The 20,714-nt window shown below is 38.1% G+C and overlaps 1 protein-coding gene across 4 annotated transcripts in view; it reads right to left on the reverse strand.

Annotated features, from left to right (window-relative positions):
• Window positions 1-20,714, reverse strand: part of RAB28 (RAB28, member RAS oncogene family) — a 138,008-nt gene that overhangs the window by 104,724 nt on the left and 12,570 nt on the right. For 3 of the 4 annotated variants that reach the window (XM_008274229.5, XM_002709359.6, XM_089326942.1), the window contains exon 4: window positions 3,846-3,975. In XM_008274229.5, coding sequence (XP_008272451.1) covers window positions 3,846-3,975 — 130 coding nt within the window. Of the gene's footprint in view, window positions 1-3,845; window positions 3,976-7,787; window positions 7,980-20,714 lie in introns of those variants that run through there. The other variant, XM_089326943.1, reaches the window with a different exon arrangement.

Genomic DNA, 20,714 nt, shown 5'->3' on the forward strand with positions numbered 1-20,714 from the left:
CATAGAATAAGTAAATAATTCACCCTCTTTCCCTTTTAGAAGTTTACCTACTAGAAATTTACTTTTTACTTCACTAAGTGAAATTATAGCCTTGTATGAAGACTTGGACATACCATAATTACTAATCTCCGCAACCAGAAAGCAAAGAAAGGCAGTGAAATTTTCAGAAAACTTTAAGATAGCACAGAAAAAAAAATTAGAGGCTGGTGTTCTGGAGCAGCAGATTAAGCTGCTACTTGTGACACCTGAATCCCATATCAGAGTCCCAGCTGCTCCATTTCAATCCAGTTTCTTACCACTCCTCCTGGAAAGGCAGCAGAAGATGGCCCAAATACTTTCAGCCTACACCCACATGGGAGACCAGGATAGAGTTCCAGGCTCTTGGCTTTTGCCAGGCCCAGACCTGGTTGTTGCAGCCATCTGGGGAGTAAATGAGCAGATAGTACATCTCTCTGCCCCTGCCTCTGCCTCTGCCTCTCTGTAACTCTGCTTTTCAAATAAATAAATAAATAAATAAATCTTTAAAAAAAAAAATTAAAAAACCCTAACAGTTATTAAGCACTCACAATGCATAAGACAAATGTTCTATGCTTTTCAAGCGATGTCTCACTCTTTAAACCAACTTCATTAGACAGAATCTATTCATCATATTTCCCAATGAGGGAAATTGAGATTTAAAGATGTGAGTTAACATGTCTGATGTCATGCTGCTGTTACATAAAGTCAAGCCTGTAGGCAAAATTTATTATGTCAAAGCCCTATGATATTAACCATTACTCAATATTTCATGTAACATTTTAAATAGTACAAAGAGATAACACTAACTGGTGTCTGGTAGCCTTTCAGAATAGAATATACAGTAAAATAAATTATCTTAATTATCATATAATTTTTAACATCACATATTGAAATAATTAATGTACTAAAGACAATCACCATATTCATCTAATTAAAGCAAATTCTTTACTGGCTACTTCATTAATGTTCTCTATATTTAGACACAATAAAACAATTCTTCACAAAACTAAACTCATAATTCATCTTTTCATACTATCAAACTATCAAATTTTTGACAGTTTACTATAGTTGAATAAGCAATCATATAACTTCCTAATTATAATCTTTTATTATCTATGAAATCCACACACTCCTACTAATTTTGACTAAAAACTACTATAGCCGCTAATGTTTTCAGAGACTATACATATTTCTTTTCAATATCGGCTTTCTGTTTAAAATGCAAGTATAAGATATAATGATGAGTAAAAACAGCATATTGAAGCACAAGTTTAGATAATGTTTAGATAATGAGCAAAATGTTTAGGTAATGAGTATAATGATCAAGCTTAACATGTACTTTCTATTACGTTTGCTTTGCCTTTAACTAGTGTGTAAAGACTTTGTAAATCTTACTGCTGTTTAATTAATTCCCTCAAAAACAAATGAGTACATACTACTTTACTAATGTATCAACAACTTGGAAACACAAATCATAAAAGATCCACGAGACTCAAGAGATAAAGTCCTAATAGGCTTAACTGCAAAAGGATCTTTCATTACATGACCATATGAAACTGGGCCAGTGACAGATTATGTAGTAAATAATTTACAGGAAAATATTCATCTATAATCTCTTGTTTCTAAATATATAAGATTGTATGTGATCATATACTGGCTATATGATCTCATTCTGAAAGAAAGTATTATAAATTTATACAAGAAAGGAGTTGTAGGTATGCCAAATGTGAAAAATCTCTTATTTTTACACTACTGAATCTCAAACATAACACTGCATTAATTTTTTATACAAATTCAAGCAACTTATATAAATATTTGTTTTTGAAATCTGGGCATGGCACCACCAGCCCAGTCCAATAAGCCCATCTAGTCTGATATCCTGTCTTTGACAGTGACCAATGGTGGATGCCTCACAGGATAAGATAAACACATAACAGAATGTATATAATTATGTACCCCTACACCATTATCTCAGATGGTGGTTGCATATCCAGAAAGAAATGAAAACAAATCCCAACCCCTTCCCTCCACTACTCTATAATTTTCCATAGGTGATAGGAAACCTCCAATTAAGCACAAATTCACCCATAATATAAATAAGTATTCTGGTAACATGAAAACAGACTAAGAAATGATCTCCTAAAATAAAAAGCTGCACCCTGAAATAGAATCTATGCTAATCAAAACTTACAATTTAGAAAAGGGTATTTCAAAGAACTTAAAAGCATTTGATTCAGTTTTAAAGAACTACATACATAATAGATGAGTACAATTTAACTAAAGCTTTAAAAGAAACTACAATTTCTACTCATACCATGCCAATTTCTACTCATACTCATACCATTTTTTGATATGTAATGCTGTACTCTGGAGAGTATATAATGTTTATTTATTTTTAATGCTTCAGAAAAATGGCATTCACACCTGTTATATAACTGTTTTAAATTAAGGCTTGGATTTCATAAATGTTCATCTCAGTGCACAAAACCATGTGATGCTGAAATCCTGGTATTGTCCTTTAGGAAGCACTATTTCCTAAATAATCATACAGAAAAAAATATTGTGTCTTTAAAGACTTCTAGAGAAGATGATTCTCTTGGTAATGAACATGGGTATTGATTTAACAATGCTTACAGTCAGAAAACAGTTCCTGACCTAAATCCTCCATGGTATACATTAAATTCATTTTCTCTTTTCCTGATATCAAGTAAGTCAGAGCAGCTCAGGTCATATCATAATATTTCATGTATTTAAAAAAAATCTTATTAATGTCTCCTTTTCTGTTTCCATAGTGCAAATAATAGTGAACCTAACAGTCCTGTACTGAATTTGGTTTTATGATTTTTATATATGTATAGCCCAAGAAACAGATGTCAGAAATCTATATCCTACAACTGTTACTCTCCCTAACATAATATATTCTTTCCCAAAGAAAGTGTCTATATTTCATACCAAACCCAAAAGTGCAGAAAAAAAAAAGTTGACAAGTAATGGGAACAAGATACAATGCATATAAAATCCCAACCAGACACTGCCTCCTTCCTTAAAATAAGGGATCATTTAATGAGATGTATCTCTCAAAACCTCTGGGAGAGAGCTGAAGCTGCAATGCAACATCATAAAATCTGCAGCTGTGTTGCTGTTCTTAATAGTTCACACTGTTTCCTTAGACCACAGGAAGCCAAAGTACACAGTCAGAACTGATCTTACCTACCGTCACAGGAATTGGCCAAAGCAGCAGAGCAGTTAATGACAGACCACGCATCAAAACAGTTATTGTAAAGACTGGACACACCCTTAGGAATTTTCTACTCAAACACTTTACTCAACCCAGAAAAGTTGCTCCTAAATAGCAAATCTTTTTTTTTTTTTTTTTTCAGGAATAAAACGACAGGATATACAAATATACCAGTAAGCTCTCAGGTCAGGCTGTTAAAACAAAATAAGCTCTCAGTTCAGGCCCAAACAACAAGCATTATTTTTTTCCACAGTTCTGAAGATAAGGAAGTCCAAGATCAAGATGCTGGTACATTCAGTGTCTAGTGCGCAGCCTCTTCCTGATTTGCAGATTGTGACCTTCTTGTTGTATCCCCACATGACGGGGATAGAAAGATCTTCTTTCTCATGTCTCTTATTAGTTATTAATGCATTCATGAAGACTCCACTATCATTACCTAATTATCTCCCAAAAGCCCCACCTCCAAAAACTGGGACACCAGGGACTAGAGCTACACTATATGAATAGGGGCAAGGAATTAGGGGAAGAGGGGTATATACAAACATTCACCCATAACAGCAAATAAGTAAATAAGTATTTAATAACTTACTTTTATTGCCTACCAAGGCAACCAGTGGCTGAGTTTCTGACTCCTCATTCACTTTCTTCACCACAGCATACCAATCTTCTAAATTCTCAAAACTTTGATAATTTGTAATATCATATACCAACAGGATTCCCTGCCACAAAAGAGTTACAGAATATTTGTAATACATTACTTAAAAAATTAGTAGCTAATACTCTGAGTAATGTTTCAGACTTGTCGAGGGCAAAAATAAAAATATGGAGTATTTTATATATAAATGGACTTCAATTTAAGTTAGTTATACCAGTCAAAAAATATTGAATGTTTTTATCCAAGATAAACACAGCAATTAAGATAAATTGTATGCTAAGGTTTAACTCTATCAAAATTTTAAGTGGTTTCCTAGTAAGATATCTGGGATATGCTTAGTAAATTAAGTAAATATAAGAAAATTGTTTCACAGAAGTAGAAAGGGTTGCAAACTCCACAATCCTCTCACCTTCATAAACCTTTCAATAAATAAACATCTGCTGCTACTCTTTTTAAATATTTTCAGAAATGAAGATTCCATGATATCCCTTGATAGTCAATTTCAGTGTTTAACATAATTTTCTTTAAATGAAATGTCAATTTCCTCTTTTCGTCCTCTGTGCATTCACAGACAACTTGAAGAGTATCCTCCTTATAGTAACCCTTCATATATTTGAAGATAGTTAAGTAACTCACTTACTATCTCCTTTCCAGAGTGAATAACTCAGTTCCTTAAACTTGCCTCCAAGGGCCTATTTTCTATCCCTTTAATCATAGTTGTTGCTTCTTCCCAGGACACACTAAATACAGTTTTCTGACATCCTCTTTAAAATGAACAATGTAAAACTGGACATGATACGGTAATAAGAGTCAGAGAAAAGCCAAATATAACAGAAGGATTGCTTCCTGCCTCTTATATATCATTTTCTTTTAATTTATCCCATTATTTTGTGTGGGAAGGAAGAGAAGTATATACACACACAAAAATAACAGCACCACATTCTTGATTCTCATCCAGTTTGTGGTTAAACACTTAATACAAAGCTCTGCATACACAGTAAGCCTGGAACTTAATTGCATTTATGCCTACTTCTTGGGATAGCATAATAAAAGTCAACCACTTTTTTTGTGCCTACTATGTATCAGACACTTTCTAGGTCTTTTCATTAAATCTCCCAATAATCAAGAAAGGTTGGTATTATTATCATTTTACTAATAGAAGTTAAAATAACCAAAGTAATATTGGTAGTTTAAGTGATGGAGCCAAGATATAAATCAAGGACTAAATAACTAAAAATATTTGTCTGCTAACAACACACCAAGCATGTGCAGGGTGCTAAGGATATTAAGTTCCAAACCTCAAGGAACTCAGTCTTTCAGCAAAATCAGACACATAAACAGAAATGTAAGCAGCACAGTAGTTATATCCAGTGATATGCTGCTGAGTATCAATCAATTGGCTTGGGGCTCCAGGAATAGAGTTGGAAATATTAGTGGTAATGTCTGCCAATTTCCATGGTGTAAATACTCCTCTATTTACTTTTTAAGATATCAATGTAACATCATTTAGCATGGAGTTAGACAGGATGCCATTAAATAGAACCTCCACAGGTATAAAGACAAACGACCTCACGAGCATAGGCAACAGAAGTATATAGTAAAATAATCAGGGATGCATTTTGAGCATATATCTTTGTTTTATAAGTAATTTATAAGTTTATATAAAATTTTAATCATGAATATATTAAATAACCTACTCACAAAAATTATTAAAAATTCAACAATTAACTCTGAAGCTAGAATAAGCAGCTCTAACATACTACTGAACTGACCTTCCAAACTACAGTGTTTTATTAGATCATAGTGGCCCCCAAGTCACTTGACTTCTCTGGGTCTCAAGTTCCTTGTTGGCAAAGTTAGATCTTTGAGTTAGTCTCTAAGATCCCTTTCAATTTAAATATTATACAATTTTTAAGCAAAATCATTTGATTCATTTCAGTAACTTAGAAATCTATAGGATACTTCAAAAGGAGGGGACTTGCTGTAGCCCCGTGTACCTCCAGGGCTCATGGTCTTCGGGCCATGTGCTCTAGGCTTCCTGGCCCAGATACAGGCCTAGATGCTCTTCCATGTGGCTGGTTCCTGGTGCTTGGTATGAACCCCTATTCACCTCTCGCTCTTAAATAAAGCTCTCACTTTCCTATGCATCTTTCTCACTAAATAAAAGCTTAAAATGTACCATGCTGCTTCGTTTATCTATGCGAGTATTTATAATTCTTTTCTAAATATTAGGCAAGAGCCTTCTTGGGCTTATTAATATTGGGGATTTAGTAATAAGCCCGTGGTGAAATCATATAGCACCCCAAATTCCGGTAGCACATGTGGCACCCCGGATAGCATTTCTAAGGAATTTTAAGGGGCCACATTTCAGTGTGTATTTTAGGGGGTCTTCTCCGATTTTAAAGCCACCGACTGCAATGCTGGCATCCATTATGGGTGCCAGTTTGAGACCAGGCTGCTCCACTTCCGATCCAGCTCTCTGCTATGGCCTGGAAAAGCAGTAGATGGCGGCCCAACTTGGGCCCCTGTACCCACATGGGAGACCCGGAAGAGGTTCTTGGCTCCTGGCTTTGGATTGGTGCAGCTCTGGGAGTTTCAGCCATCTGGGGAGTGAGCCAGCAGACAGAAGACCTCTCTCTCTCTGTTTCTCTGCCTCTCCTTCTCTCTCTGTGTAACTCTTTCAAATAAATAAATAATCTTTAAAAAAAAAATAAAAAGGTGCAATGATTTTGAACAGCTCTTGTCTTGACTGTTGAGAAAGATTTTTTTTTTTCTCGAGCAAATTGTTGAATTCTTTACTTATTAGAGTTGGTCTTCTGTGTATAAAGTTAATTGAAAACAGATCTTAGTGGAGAATGGGATTGGGAATGGGAGAGGGAGGAGGAGAGGTGGGAGGGTGGGTATGGTGGGAAGAATCACTATATTCCTAAAAGGTTTATTTGGAGAGGGAAAAAAAAAATAAAGCTCCAAAACCAATCCTCTAAAGAAGACTGATCTTCAATATAGCTGCCGTGGGGGGTATTATATATTCTCTACCCTAGAAATCAAGTGACTGCTGGATTCTAATGCTAGCCCTGCCATCTATTGATTTTAATCTTGGTTAATACTTCTATTATCTATGGCCGGCACCGCGGCTCAATAGGCTAATCCTCCACCTAGTGGCACCAGCACACCGGGTTCTAGTCCCGGTCGGGGCGTTGGATTCTTTCCCGGTTGCTCCTCTTCCAGGCCAGCTCTCTGCTGCAGCCTGGGAAGGCAGTGGAGGATGGCCCAAGTGCTTGGGCCCTGCACCCCATGGGAGACCAGGAGGAAGCACCTGGCTCCTGCCTTCGGATCAGCGTGGTGCACCGGCCGCAGCACACCAGATGTGGCGGCCATTGGAGGGTGAACCAACGGCAAAAGGAAGACCTTTCTCTCTGTCTCTCTCTCACTATCCACTCCGCCTGTCAAAAAAAAAAGTTGGCATGCCTATATGATAAAACAAAATAATAAAAATTGGTTTGTATTTTAATTAAAATATTACATTTACAGGGGATTTTTTTGTTATCCTGAGTGAACAAGAATCACATTTTCAGGGTAATTTTAAGAGTGTTACACTCATAAATAAAGGTTATACCTCTGAAGCCTAAACCTTAAGATTTTTGAAACCTTCTTAATATATAAATCTCTATCACAACATGAAACAATATCTGATGTAATAAAATACATGCAAGTAAAACATGGTCACATTTATTAAACATCAGTATTAAACCAAAGATATGGATCAAAAACTAAAAATCACTGCTCTAGATTAGAAGTTGGCAAACAATGGCCCATGAAAAAAATCTAGCTGACACCTGTATTTGTAGATAAACTTTTAATGAAACAGTCACAATCAAGTTTCAAACATTATCAGTGGTGGCTTTTGCGTTTCCACTGCACTTGAGTAGTTGCAAAAAGATAGTCTGGCCTATGAGGCCTAAAATATGTATTATCTAGTTCTTTACAAGAAAAGCTTTCCAATCCCTGATCTAGACCAATGTTGTCCCAATATGTTTCAGTCAGTGATTGATGTGAATCTTTCAGGACCTGTAATAGAAGACAGAAGGATAAACTCCTAGTAACTGCTGTAGCTATCCATGAACCCAAATATCTCTGTTCAAAATCTCAGTTCCATGTAACATATAAACTATTATTTTGTCTTTACATCATAAAGATGTAAAGATGGTGGATGTTAAATCATAGAATTATGCTCCTAATGGCCACTCAATGGAAAATTATTAAGGAGATACACAACTCTACCCACTTGGGAAGACGCTTTAGTACAACTAGTGTCCTGAGCTTTTGGAGGAAAAGGACTAAATACTGTCATAAAGGAAGTAGCTCGCTGTTGCCCACTATGCTTACAAAATTACCTTGGCCACGTAAGGCCACATCCATTGTTGACTCCTGTGCAGAAAGACATCGTGCCACGCTTTGGACTGTCGCTCCCCCTCTTCGTGGAGGAACGACACTAAGCCCTGCCTAGGCTTCATATCCGAGTCACGGCACCATTACGTCGCTCCCCGTCTTCGTGGAGGAACGACACAGGACCCTGCGCTGTTCTTTCGTCTGCTCGGCCCTCCCCGGGTTTGCTGCTCGTTCTTCCCGGGTTGGCTACTGTCCCTTCCACCTCCGTGGAAGGGCGGTTCCCCCTGGCTGCTTTCCCCACTTCCGCAGGGGAGCAGCACACCACCGGCCGGCTCTCTCGGGGGCTGCACAGGTGTTCCCTCAGATGTTCCCCTTAGATGTTCCTGGTGCATGCCGTCTCTCTCCTCCTTTATAGTCCTCCTCCGCCAATCCTAACTCGGCTGCCCACACGCCGAGTACGCTGCTCTCCTCCAATCAGGAGCAAGTCCTACAGTTTATTGGCTGAACTGGAGGCAGCTGTGTAGAAGCTGTTTTCTTCTCTCCCAGCGCCATATTGTGGGAGAGCAGATGCATAGAATAAGTCTTAATTCCAGTAACAGTCTAGTCTGAGTTGCTCCCCACATGGACTCCCATGGTCACTCCAAAGTGACAATGGACCTTCATTTATATCTAAAATAACCCAGCAGGAAGCCACTGCTCTAGGAGTTTCTTACCACCTCCATACTTCTTGGAGGCCTCAGTCATCAGGTAAAGCTGAAAAGGCTAATCATAGCCGTAAAAGAATTCTGGCCAAGCTTTGCCAGGAGACCTCAGAAACGTCGCTCAAACTGTTGCCAACTGCTCTTCTCAGGGTGAAAAGAGCACCTAAAACTGCCTTAAAGCTTAGCCCCTGTGAGATGCTCCATGGAAGGCCTTGCTCACCTCCGACATCCTCTTTGATTCAGAGGTACAAGATCAAATAAAGTACATTATCAACTTAGGCCAGATACAAAAGGCTCTGGTAAAGCATGGCAACAAGGTCCTTCCGGCGCCAGGCCCTGAGGCTCATGAGCAGCCTGTCTCCCCAGGGGACTTGGTCTTATAAAAGACCTGGAAGGAAGGGTCTCCCTCAGACCAGCTACAGCCCCAGTGGAAGGGGCCCCACTGAGTACTGCTGAACATGCCTACTGCAGTAAAATTACAGGAAGTTCCAAGCTGGGTACACTTCTCGAGGATTAAACCTCTACCTCTTGAGTCTCCACAGGTGGATCCAACAGATACATCTGCTTATTCCTGTGAGCCAACTGAAGATCAAAAATGCCTCTTCAAAAGGAGAAAGATAAGTAGAACTCTTGTCCTAGCCATGTCGAAATGCTGCAATTCAGTGCCCACCTGATGTACATACCTCTTTTGATTCTTTCTGGGTGCTATTATTGGCAGGACTCCTTAGTAGGTTCCTCAGCAGTAAAGAGTGACAGCCCAGAAGAGTTTCAGGAAACTGACTTTAAGAACCTGACATTGGCCGGCGCCATGGCTCACTAGGCTAACCCTCCGCCGGCACTCCGGGTTCTAGTCCCAGTTGCTCCTCTTCCAGTCCAGCTCTCTGCTGTGGCCCGGGAAGGCAGTGGAAGATGGTCCAAGTGCTTGGGCCCTGCACCCTAATGGGAGACCAGGAGGAAGCACCTGGCTCCTGGCTTCGGATTGGCACAGTGCACCGGCTATAGCGGCCATTTGGGGAATGAAGCAACGGAAGGAAGACCTTTCTCTCTGTCCTCTCTCTCTCTCTAACTCTGCCTGTCTTCAGGACGGCTTCTACAGCAAGCTCTGGTTTCAGTAGACTCCCTATCAGGGTAGTTATGGACAACAGACAGGCCCTAGAGTTCATGTTAATAGAACAAGGGGGCATGTGTGCAGTGCTCAACTGGATCTGCCACCTTTACTCAAATAATAGTATGTTCCCAGAAGAGAACATCAAAGCCCTCTATGCTCAAGCTAAATGGTTTTATAATTTGCATAGGGGTAATCTCTCACCACCTACTGTCTGGGAGATGACTAGACATGTTTTTTCCATTTTAAGGGGCACACCAGCTGCACTTGGGGTTATTCCAATCTTGCTCAGGGTGATTGACAAACTTATATATTTTAGAACCCAGCAACTTCTGAGAATAATGATGACCATGCAGGGGACACAGACTACGGCAGTGACTGAAAGAGCTCCAACTCGTGAAACGAATTAATTAGATGAGATAGGCAGAGACTTTGGGACTGAAAACAGGCAGGGTCTGTGCCCCTAATAAGCAGGAAGCAGCTACAGAAGGTGACTCGACGCCCATCAACATCCCCTTAAGATTAAGGTCTGGAGTCTCTGAGGGGGGAATGAAGTAGATAGGCTAAAACCAATTAGGTTTGTGAGCTGGAAGACCACGCCTTTGCCACGCCCCTGTGTGACCTCACACCCTACCTGATCCCATCACCATGCCCCCATGTGACATCATGCTCTACCTGACCATACCTGAATGCCCACCTGCCCACAAGCCACTCCCCTGTGAAAAATATATAAAAGGTAAGGAACATCCCAAAAGGCTCTCTGCCTCTGCTTTGCTGTCAGTGTTAAGCGGTGGACAGCAGCTCAAGGCGCTTGCTGCACGCGGCTTTTGGCCTGCTCTCTGCTTGGTATGCTCGCTACCCTGGTTTCCAGATTTTCCTCTCTCTTTAAACTGAACTAAAGCCCTCACTTTCCTTATGCACCTTTCGCACTAAATAAAAGCCTAAAATGTACCATGGTGCCTTGTTTACCTGTGCTGGTATTTAGAATTCTTCTCTAAATATTAGGCAAGAACGCTCTCAGACTTAATAATTTTGGGGATTTATTAATAAGCATTTGGTAATGTCGTATGGCACCCCAGATGGTGCTTCTGGGGAACTTTAAGGGGCCACATTTTCATATAGACTTTAGGGGGTCATTCCCAATGTCAGTATCAGTTTTGACTTTCACCATTGGGGTAAAAATCTGTGAAGGAAAAGTGAAACAATCAAAAATATCAAAATAACAAAAGGAACTCTATGTAGGACTTTTCAGTTTCACCTCTAACATGTAAAGAACTTGGAAGTCATCACACCTGCCTTTCTAAAAAAAATGCTGAACAAACTGAAAATCAGTGACTTTTCTTGGACTTATCAGAGAACAGATTGTAGAGCAAATCACCACCTTAAATAACAGAGACAGGAAAATCCATAGTCTCAGCCAAGACCTACTTTCCTGAAGCAGCAATCTCTACTAAGGTTAGGAAAGCCTAATTGGTGATTGTGATGAACTGATGAAGGCTCACTGTGGTCAAGCTTGATCAGAGTAACACCTGTGGATTTTTATCTCCCGAACACCAGATCTTCATGTTAAAGAGCCAAGAAAAACCATCTCTCACAAAGGAAGGGGAAAGTAAGTCCTGCAAAATATACCCAGATCTTTATTCATAATAAAGGCGTACTCTCCAGGGGGGGAAAAGTATAATCAGAGCCTTACATCCCACAAGGGGAAGGAAAATTCCTAACTCAAGCCCCTTCTAGTCATTCTTTCGCATGTAACTAGGAGGAGCTAAGAGAAACACTTGTGAAATTCACAATACAGCCAACACAGGTCCACTAAAGGACTGAGCCTATACTGTAACATTATAGAATGTTTCCCCTTTCTATACTTTACCACAGCACTAAGAAGGTTCCATGGATTACAGCAGTAAGAGCTGCAAGACACAGACTTCAATTAATGAAGGGTTCTTTAAGATACCCAGAAAAGATAAGAAGAAAAAATACAAAGACGTGAGAAAAACTTGATGCCTCTAGCACCTACAGTTACAGCAAACATTAAATGCAGCATAACCCTGGTCAAACCAACATGAAACCTCATGGTAAAGGTTGTTTGGAAACTGGTGCAGTTTTAGCCAGGTGGCCACATGGCCCAGCTACCTGAGCCAGGCTCCACCCCCATCCTAATGGGATTTGCTGCTCCTGCTTCCCTGCCCGCCCCCGGGCAAAGTTTTAAAAGGGCCTGTTCCTGAACACATGCTCTCTCAGTCCTTCTCTCCTGCGCTCTATTGGTTTCTCTTGGCTCTTGGTTCTTCTCTCTTGGCTCTGCTCTCCTCTCTCCTCGGCTCTGCTCTATCTTCTCTCCTTGCTAGCTCCTCTCCTCTCTGTTTGTCTCTTATATTCTCTTTCTCTCTCTTTTCCTTTGCCACCCCTTCACTCTGGTCTGTAGGGTATTCCCCAATAAACCCTTTCCCTTACTCCAGTGTCCAGTGTGTTTTGCGATGGCTAACATTCATATATAACAAAGGTCTATCTGAATTATGAATAATCAATACAAAATGTCCAGCTTTCAAGAGAAAACTACCAAACCATTCCAAAAGGCAGTTTGAAGAGAAAAAGTAAGTATCAGGATGAGATTCAGATAGGACACAGGTTTTACAATTACTAAATAAGGAATTTAAAAGAATTATGAATATTTCAAGGACCCTAATGAAAATATCAATAGCACGCAAGAACGGCTAGATGATGTAAGAAAAGAAATAGAAATTCTAAGAAATAATAAAAAGGAAACGTGGACCTGAAAACACTGTAACAGAAATGAAGAATGCCATTGTTGGGAACATTAGTAGACTGGACACAGTAAATACTCAATAACCTTGAAGACAGGTCAATGGAAATTACTGTCCAAAATGCAAAAAGAAAAGATAATGAATAAAACAGATCATCACCAAAGAACAGTGGTACATCATATGTATAACTGGAATCCAGAAAAGCTTAAGAAATATCTGAAGTAATAATAACCAAGAAATTGCCAAAATTCATTACAGACACCAAACCACTGAGCAAAAATACTGAATACTCTATACACCTAGGCATATTATATATTCAAACTGCACAAGAGAAAATCTTAAAAGACGTGGGGGCAGGGGAGGGAACCTTATCTATCAAAGAAAAACTACAGAGAATTTCTCACAGAAACCATGCAAAAAAGAGGAGAATGGAATATTTGAAGCATTATCAAAACAAAACAAATCAACCTAGAATATGACTTTCCAGCAAAACTACTTTCTAAAGTGAAGGAGAAAATAAAAGACTTTTTCAGAAAAAAAAACACTAAGGTAATTCATCTCAGAAAAACAGAAACTAAGGTAATTAATCGCCAGAAGACCTACTCTGGAAGAAATATTCACAGAGGTTCTTCAGGGAGAAGTAAAATAAAATGGGCCAAAAACTGACTTTTACATATGAAAGAAAAAAATCCCAAACAACCAATGCTACTGTGAGCAAAAACAACAAAGTTTGAGGCATCGTACTGCCTGATTTCAAACCATACTAAATAGCTATAATTGAAATGGCATAATACCGCCCCCACAAAAGACACATTGATCAACAGAAAACTCAAACTAATCACACATGTACAAGGATGTCCAACTGATTTTAAGACTTATTTATTTAAAAGGTGGAGTTACAGAGAGAGAGAGAGAGAGGTCTTCCATCTGCTGATTCACTACCCAAATAGCCCCAACACCTAGGACTGGGCCTGCTGAAGCCAGGAGCCAGGAGCTTCAACCAGTTTTCCCATATGGGCGCAGGGGCCCAAGGACTGCGACATCTTCCGCTGCTTTCTCAGGCACATTAGCAGAGAGCTAGATCGGAAGCGGAGCAGCTAGGACTCAAATTCACACCCATATGGGATGCCAGTGTCACAAGTGGCAGCTTAACCATTATGCCACAACACCCACACCAATGTCCAACTGATTTTTGACAAAGGTGCCAAGAATACAAAATGACACTCTTCAATAAATGGTATTGGGAAAATTGTATATCTGCTTGCCAAAGAATGAAACTAGATACCCCTACCTCATATCCTTTTAGAACTCAACTCAACATTGACTACAAACTCTAACAGAAGACCCAAGACTATAAAACTAGTAGAAAAAAAAAAGGGGGGGGGGGGAATAAAACTACTGAACACTGATCTGAGCAATTTTGGATTTTTTTTAAAGATTTATTTTATTTATTTGAAAGAGAGTTACAGAGAGAGGTAGAGACAGAGAGAGAGGTCTTCCATCCACTGGTTCACTCTCACTCCCCAAATGGCTGCAACGGCTGGAGCTGCACCAATCTGAAGTCAGGAGCTTCTTCTGGGTCTCTCACATGGATGCAGGGGCCCAAGGACTTGGGCCATCTTCTACTGCTTTCCCAGGCCATAGCAGAGAGCTGGTTTGGAAGAGGAGCAGCTGGGACTAGAACCAGTGCCCATTTGGGATGCCAGCGCTTCAGGCCAGGGCTTTAACCTGCTGTGCCACAGCGCCAGCCCCACAATTTTGGATTTGACCCCAAAAGTAAAAGTATATAAATAGTACAAACTAAGACACCTTTGCATAAGACAGGACAACCTATAGACAGGGAGAATATATCTATAAACCAAACACGGTATAACAGACTAATATTCAAAATATACAAAGAACTCAAACAAAATACCCAATTAAAACCTGGGTAAGCTTGTGGACATTGTGAACATAAAACAACTCACTAGCTAGAAAAGAAAAAAATTCAAAAATGGACAAAGGTGCGGGCATTGTGGCACAGCAAGTTAATCCACCACCTGGGATGCCCACATCACTTACAGAGCACTGATTTTGAATCCCAGCTATTCTGCTTCCACCGTGACTCCCTGCTGAAGTGCCTGGGAAGCAGAAGGCAATGGCTTAAGCATTTGAGTGGAGACCCAAATGGAGTTCCTGGTTCTTGGCTTCAAGCCTGGCCCAGCCCCAGCTGTTACAGCCATTTGGAAGTAAACCATACATACATACATACATACATACATACTTTCTCTGTATATCTTGCTCTCTCTCTTACTCTACTTTTCAAATAAATAAATCTGTTAAAAAGAAATGGGCAAGAGACTTGGAGACATTTTTCAAAAGAAGCCACACAAGTGGCCAAGAGTTACATGAAAAACTACTCAACATCAATGATCATCAGATAAATAAAAATTCAAACCACAATGTAGTATCACCTCAGACTTGTTAAATCAACAACAGGAGTTACTGTGCACTTGCTCCATATGCAGGACCTCTGTCCTTAATGAATTGTACCATGAGAATTAGTGGTAAAACTTGTCTTCAAACAGTACTTTATACTTTTGTGTGTCTGTGTGGGTGCAAACTGTTGAAATCTTTACTTAGTATAGAGTTGATCTTCTGTATATAATTAAAAATGAATCTTAATGAAGAGTGGGATGGGAGAGGGAGTAGGAGGTGGGACAGGAGTTGGGGGGTGGATATGGGGGTAAGAACCGCTATATTCCAAAAGCTGTACCTAAGAAATTTATATTAAATAAAAGCTTTCCCAAAATAATGAGATCAGTTCTTCAAGAAGATATAATAATCACCAATGCATATGCAGCTAACAACAGAGCACCAAAGTATACAAGGCCAAAACTGATAGAAATGCAGTGAGTTCCAAATCCTCAGCTCTACTACCACAGTTGGAGATTTTAACAACCTTTTCCCATTAATAGACACATAAAGCAAACAGATTAACCTGAACAGCACTAACAATCAACTTCATCTAATTGACATTTACAGAATATTCTATTCAACATCAGAATGATACTCTTCTCAAACTCTTTATTCATGAAGATATAACATTCTGGGCTATAAAAGTATTGACAATACTTTTTCTAAACTACAATGGAATTAAACTAGAAATCAATAACAGAAAGACAGTTGGAAAAAAACAAAACATTTTGATATTAAATAATATACTTCTGAATAATACATGATGATTAAAGAAGTAGTCTCAAAAGGAATTTTAAAACATTTTTTAAAGATTTATTTACTTATTTGAAAGGCAGAGTTATAGAGAGGCAGGGGTAGGGGCAGGGGCAGGGGCAGAGAGAGAGAGAGAGAGAGAGGTCTTCCATCCATTGGTTCACTCCCTAGATGGCCGCAATAGCCGGAGCTGCGTCAATCTGAACATCGATCCGAAGCCACAAGCCAGGAGCTTCTTCCAGGTCTCCTACCAGGGTTCAGGGGCACAAGCACTCAGGCACAACTTCAACTGCTTTCCCAGGCCATAGCAGAGAGCCAGATGGAAGGTGGAACAGCTGGGTCTCAAACCAGTGCCCACATGGGATGCCAGCACTACAGGCAGTGGCTTTACTCGCTACGCCACAGCACCAGTCCCTAAAACATTATTAACTAATAAAAACATAACCAATCAAAACTTGCAGGATACAGTAAAAGCAGTCTTAGAGAAAAATATTTAGCATTGAATGCATACATATTAGAAAAGAAGGAAGATCAAAAATCTAAGCCTCAACTGTAGGAAACTAAAAAGAGCAATTTCAGTCTAAAGCCATCAAGAATAATAACAAAACTTAGAAATCAATGAAATTGAAAAGGAGAAAATCAACAAAACCTTACAACCTTACCAGTATCAGAAATGAATGAAGAGTCATCATTACCTCACAAACATTAAAAACATAAGAACAACTTAATAGCCACAAATTTGGTAGTATAAGTGAAATGAACCAATTATTTGAAAGACACACATTACTAAAACTATGACTGCTAGGGCCTATAGCTACACACATACACACACACACACACACACACACGGGAACCATATATAATACAAGCACCTTCAAGTCCTGACTCTCTTACCAAGAGAGTCAATCCAGAACTCGTTTTATTTATTTGAATTTATTTTATTTGAATTTATTTTATTTTATTTATTTGAAAGGCAGAGTTACAGAGAGAAAGGGAGAGACAGAGAGAGAGAGATCTTTCATGCACTGTCTCACTCCCCGGATAGATGCAACAGCCAGGGCTGAGCCAAGCCAAATCCAGGAGCCAGGAAATCCACCCGAGTCTACTGCACAGATGGCAGGAGACCAAGCACTTGGGCCTTCTACTGCTGGTTTCCCAGGTGCATTAGCAGGGAGCTGGATTAGAGGTAGAACAGCTGGGACTCCAACTGGCACTCATACAGGATGCCAGTGTAACAGCCGGCAGCTTAACTGACTGCACCAAGATGCAGGCCCCAATCCAGAACTCTTCTGATTCCTTCCAGGACAGTAAATGACCCTTCCTAGCCACACAAAACTACAACTCCATCAGAAACATAACACATCTCAGCCCCAGCATTAAGTCAGAAAATCTAGTTGGGCACTACTAATTCTAATTTTTTTGGCAATCGTGTGACCATCTAAACCCATCACTGTCTCATGTCTTAGATAACTTTTGTTAACATCTACCTATCAGCCATTTCTCTCCCCATGTCTCCATATCACCCTATGCTTCCTCTTTTCAATTTGCCCTCAAACTCTTCCTCCTCCTCCCAGACCTTTTTACATGACTTTTGGAAATCGAATTTCAAATTTAATGAATCTTTCTATATCTTCAAATCCTTCATCAAAAATGTTTCTACTTTTTAATGCCTTAACTTCACATTCCCATGAAGGTACTACCACCAATTCTAAAATATTACCATATTTTCCCTTTGTAAATCTCAAGACTTTTAATATTATATAAGGTTACTTTTTAACAGAACTTTTGTTTCCACCTATTTCACTTACCAACATATCTATTAAGCACACAGGATTTATCAGCAAATCAAATGGATACAATTTTCAAAGTAATAACTAGTAGCAGTTTTGAAGGAAAAAACTATCACAGACAACAAGAAACAGTCTTATAATATAGTGAGCAGATTTGTTTCTACATTTTAACAAGAGTTAAGTTAAACAGCACACACATATTACTTAACCTGAAAGAGGGTTCACCTATTTCAAAAGTACAAGTTATTTTCCTTTTTCTCTGATCTGTAAAATAATATAATTCAGCATTTAGTTTCATTTATGGAAATTAATTAAATCAGGAAGATTATATAATAGCTATAACTTATGCCTTGCTAAGTATAACATAACAGATACTAATGTAATGGGGCCCTTAAATATAATAATATATAATATATAAGCTTGCATATATACAACTAAAATATTCATAGTAAAAGATATGAAAGTGTGTCAGGGAGTCCAGTTTTGAAATGAGCTCTCCCTCCAGTTGTCATACAGGCACCAAACTCTTTAGTTGGTGGTTAACAGGCAGGCTCATCTGTGTGGGGTACTGGCCCACAATAGTAGTTGTGTTCTACCTCACAAATGACTACATTTCATTGAGTTTATGCTCAGTGGGGCAGTGTTTGCAAACCACTTAGATTCCAGGACGGAAAGAGCTACAAAAATGAAACATCCAGTCCTTCTCTGAGGTTTGTTATTAGCCTCTGTTAGCCACAGGTTACAGGGCACTAAACACTATGTACTGTGTGTTTGCTTCTAACCACTATGAAAAATAGCCTATAACATCTTTCTGAAGACTCCTAGAAATTTTTAAGTTAATTTAAAATCTGGGAATTTAACTGGGACATATTTCAATTCTTAGAACTACTTCTTGCTAAAATACCTCACTAATTCTTTTTTGGGTGTCAATTCAATTTGGTTTCAACAAACATTATTCAATAGACTATTGCTGAAGCTTAATGTTACTGTGATGGGGGAAGGGGAGGGAAGAGGATAAAATAATCATTTTTATTTGGATACAAGCTAACTCCCAGCCTACAAACAAGTTTCTTCCTGGATGTTAAGAAATGCTTTAAATAAACAAATTCACAAGTTTAATAGCACAGAGATGTATCAAATAATTATTTCTACACAAAATATAGTAGTTGGAGAACCTAAAACAGAACCCTAATTAACACATTAAACTGATATCCTCAAAACATTACCTGTAAAAGATTTCTGGACTGAAGCATGTGTATCAAAATCCAAAATATTCACGAAATGAGCAATACAAACCATCTACAACTCTAGAAACAATATGGATCAACCTTGAGGATTAATTTTGATTTTGGAATCTAAAGTTATAAGTATATTAAAATGCTATTAGAATCTTTTTGAAAAGTAACATTTTTCCCAATTTATGGTAGTAAAGAATAAATCAGAAAATGAATCTTGATGTGAATGGAAGGGGAGAGGGAGTGGGAAAGGGGAGGGTTTTGGGTGGGAGGGATGGTATGGGGGGGAAGCCATTGTAACCCATGAGTCGTACTTTGGAAATTTATATTCATTAAATAAAAGATAAAAAAAAAAAAGAATAAATCAGAGCTTCTCTGGTCTGGATATCAAATTTACATATATTTTAACAAAAAAGACTACTAGTAAATGTATTTCATTATCACTTAATCTGGAATCTCTAGAAAGCAGAGAAGTTACTCTGTCATCATCAATTTATTACAAGTCATTTTATCATCTCAAAATTCCAGTTTCTCAGGACAAATTCATGAAAATATTCATGAATTTCTTAAAAATACCATCTTATCAATAAAAAGAAAAAAAAAGAAATGCTGTACTACATTGTCATTTAATAAAATAGCATTTATTGTTATAACAGTCACAGATATTAAAGTATAAATAATATAAAACATCAGCAAAAAAGTCAACACGCACATTCAAAATGGAAACCTTCTAAGACAAGTTCTAAAAAGAAATATAACATTCACTTTATCCACCCCCTCAAATTGAAGAACATTAGAAAAGAATAGAAACATTTTACTGAATACAAGTACTCTCAAAAAAGATGGAAATTCTTGAAACTGCTATACATTTTCTAATTAATGTCTTCTGACTATAGGCAACTGTCAAAAACTAATTTAAGGGAATGGTTAAACAATTTTTGAATGTACTAAATGCCATTGTTTATTTGCTTTGGAATAGCTAATATTTTATTATGTGATTTTCACATCAATATTAATTTCTATTTAATAGTAAGAAATTCTAAATAAGTTAAATAATAATTTTCAATAACATGAAGTTAGGTAGAATTAACAAAATCCAATTCATGAGCATTATATTTCCCTAACTTTTAAGTGAAAAAATATATTCATTGAATTTTAGATGACTGTTACACTGAGATGCATAAAGTCCTTCTGTTCTCCACAAACTTTTGTTATACCTATTAGCCACATGCAGAATCAAATATCACTAGAAGTTAATCTAATTTTAATTTTTTTAAATTCTTATATATGACCTTGAAGACAGATTTTATCATGAGAAGAATACAGATAGTGTTATTTTTAAATCTCATTTTACCCAAAACATGAATAAAACAAGGACTGGAATTTCCTATAAATCTCTGCATGGCAAGTTTTCTTTATTTTTAGTATCCACTTTAAACTGGTGAAAATTAAACAACAAAAGTAACACACAAAAATATGAGATTTACTTGTTAAGAGAAAAACAAAACTCATAAAATATTATATCATTTGATCACAAATGAAAATGATAAACATAGAAACATTGTACAGGAGACAACGAATAATGCAGCAATACAAAACTCTGGAAACTTT

Source organism: Oryctolagus cuniculus, chromosome 2, assembly GCF_051225735.1.
Source record: "Oryctolagus cuniculus isolate XC-2025 breed Fujian yellow rabbit chromosome 2, ASM5122573v1, whole genome shotgun sequence".
NCBI lineage: Eukaryota > Metazoa > Chordata > Mammalia > Lagomorpha > Leporidae > Oryctolagus > Oryctolagus cuniculus.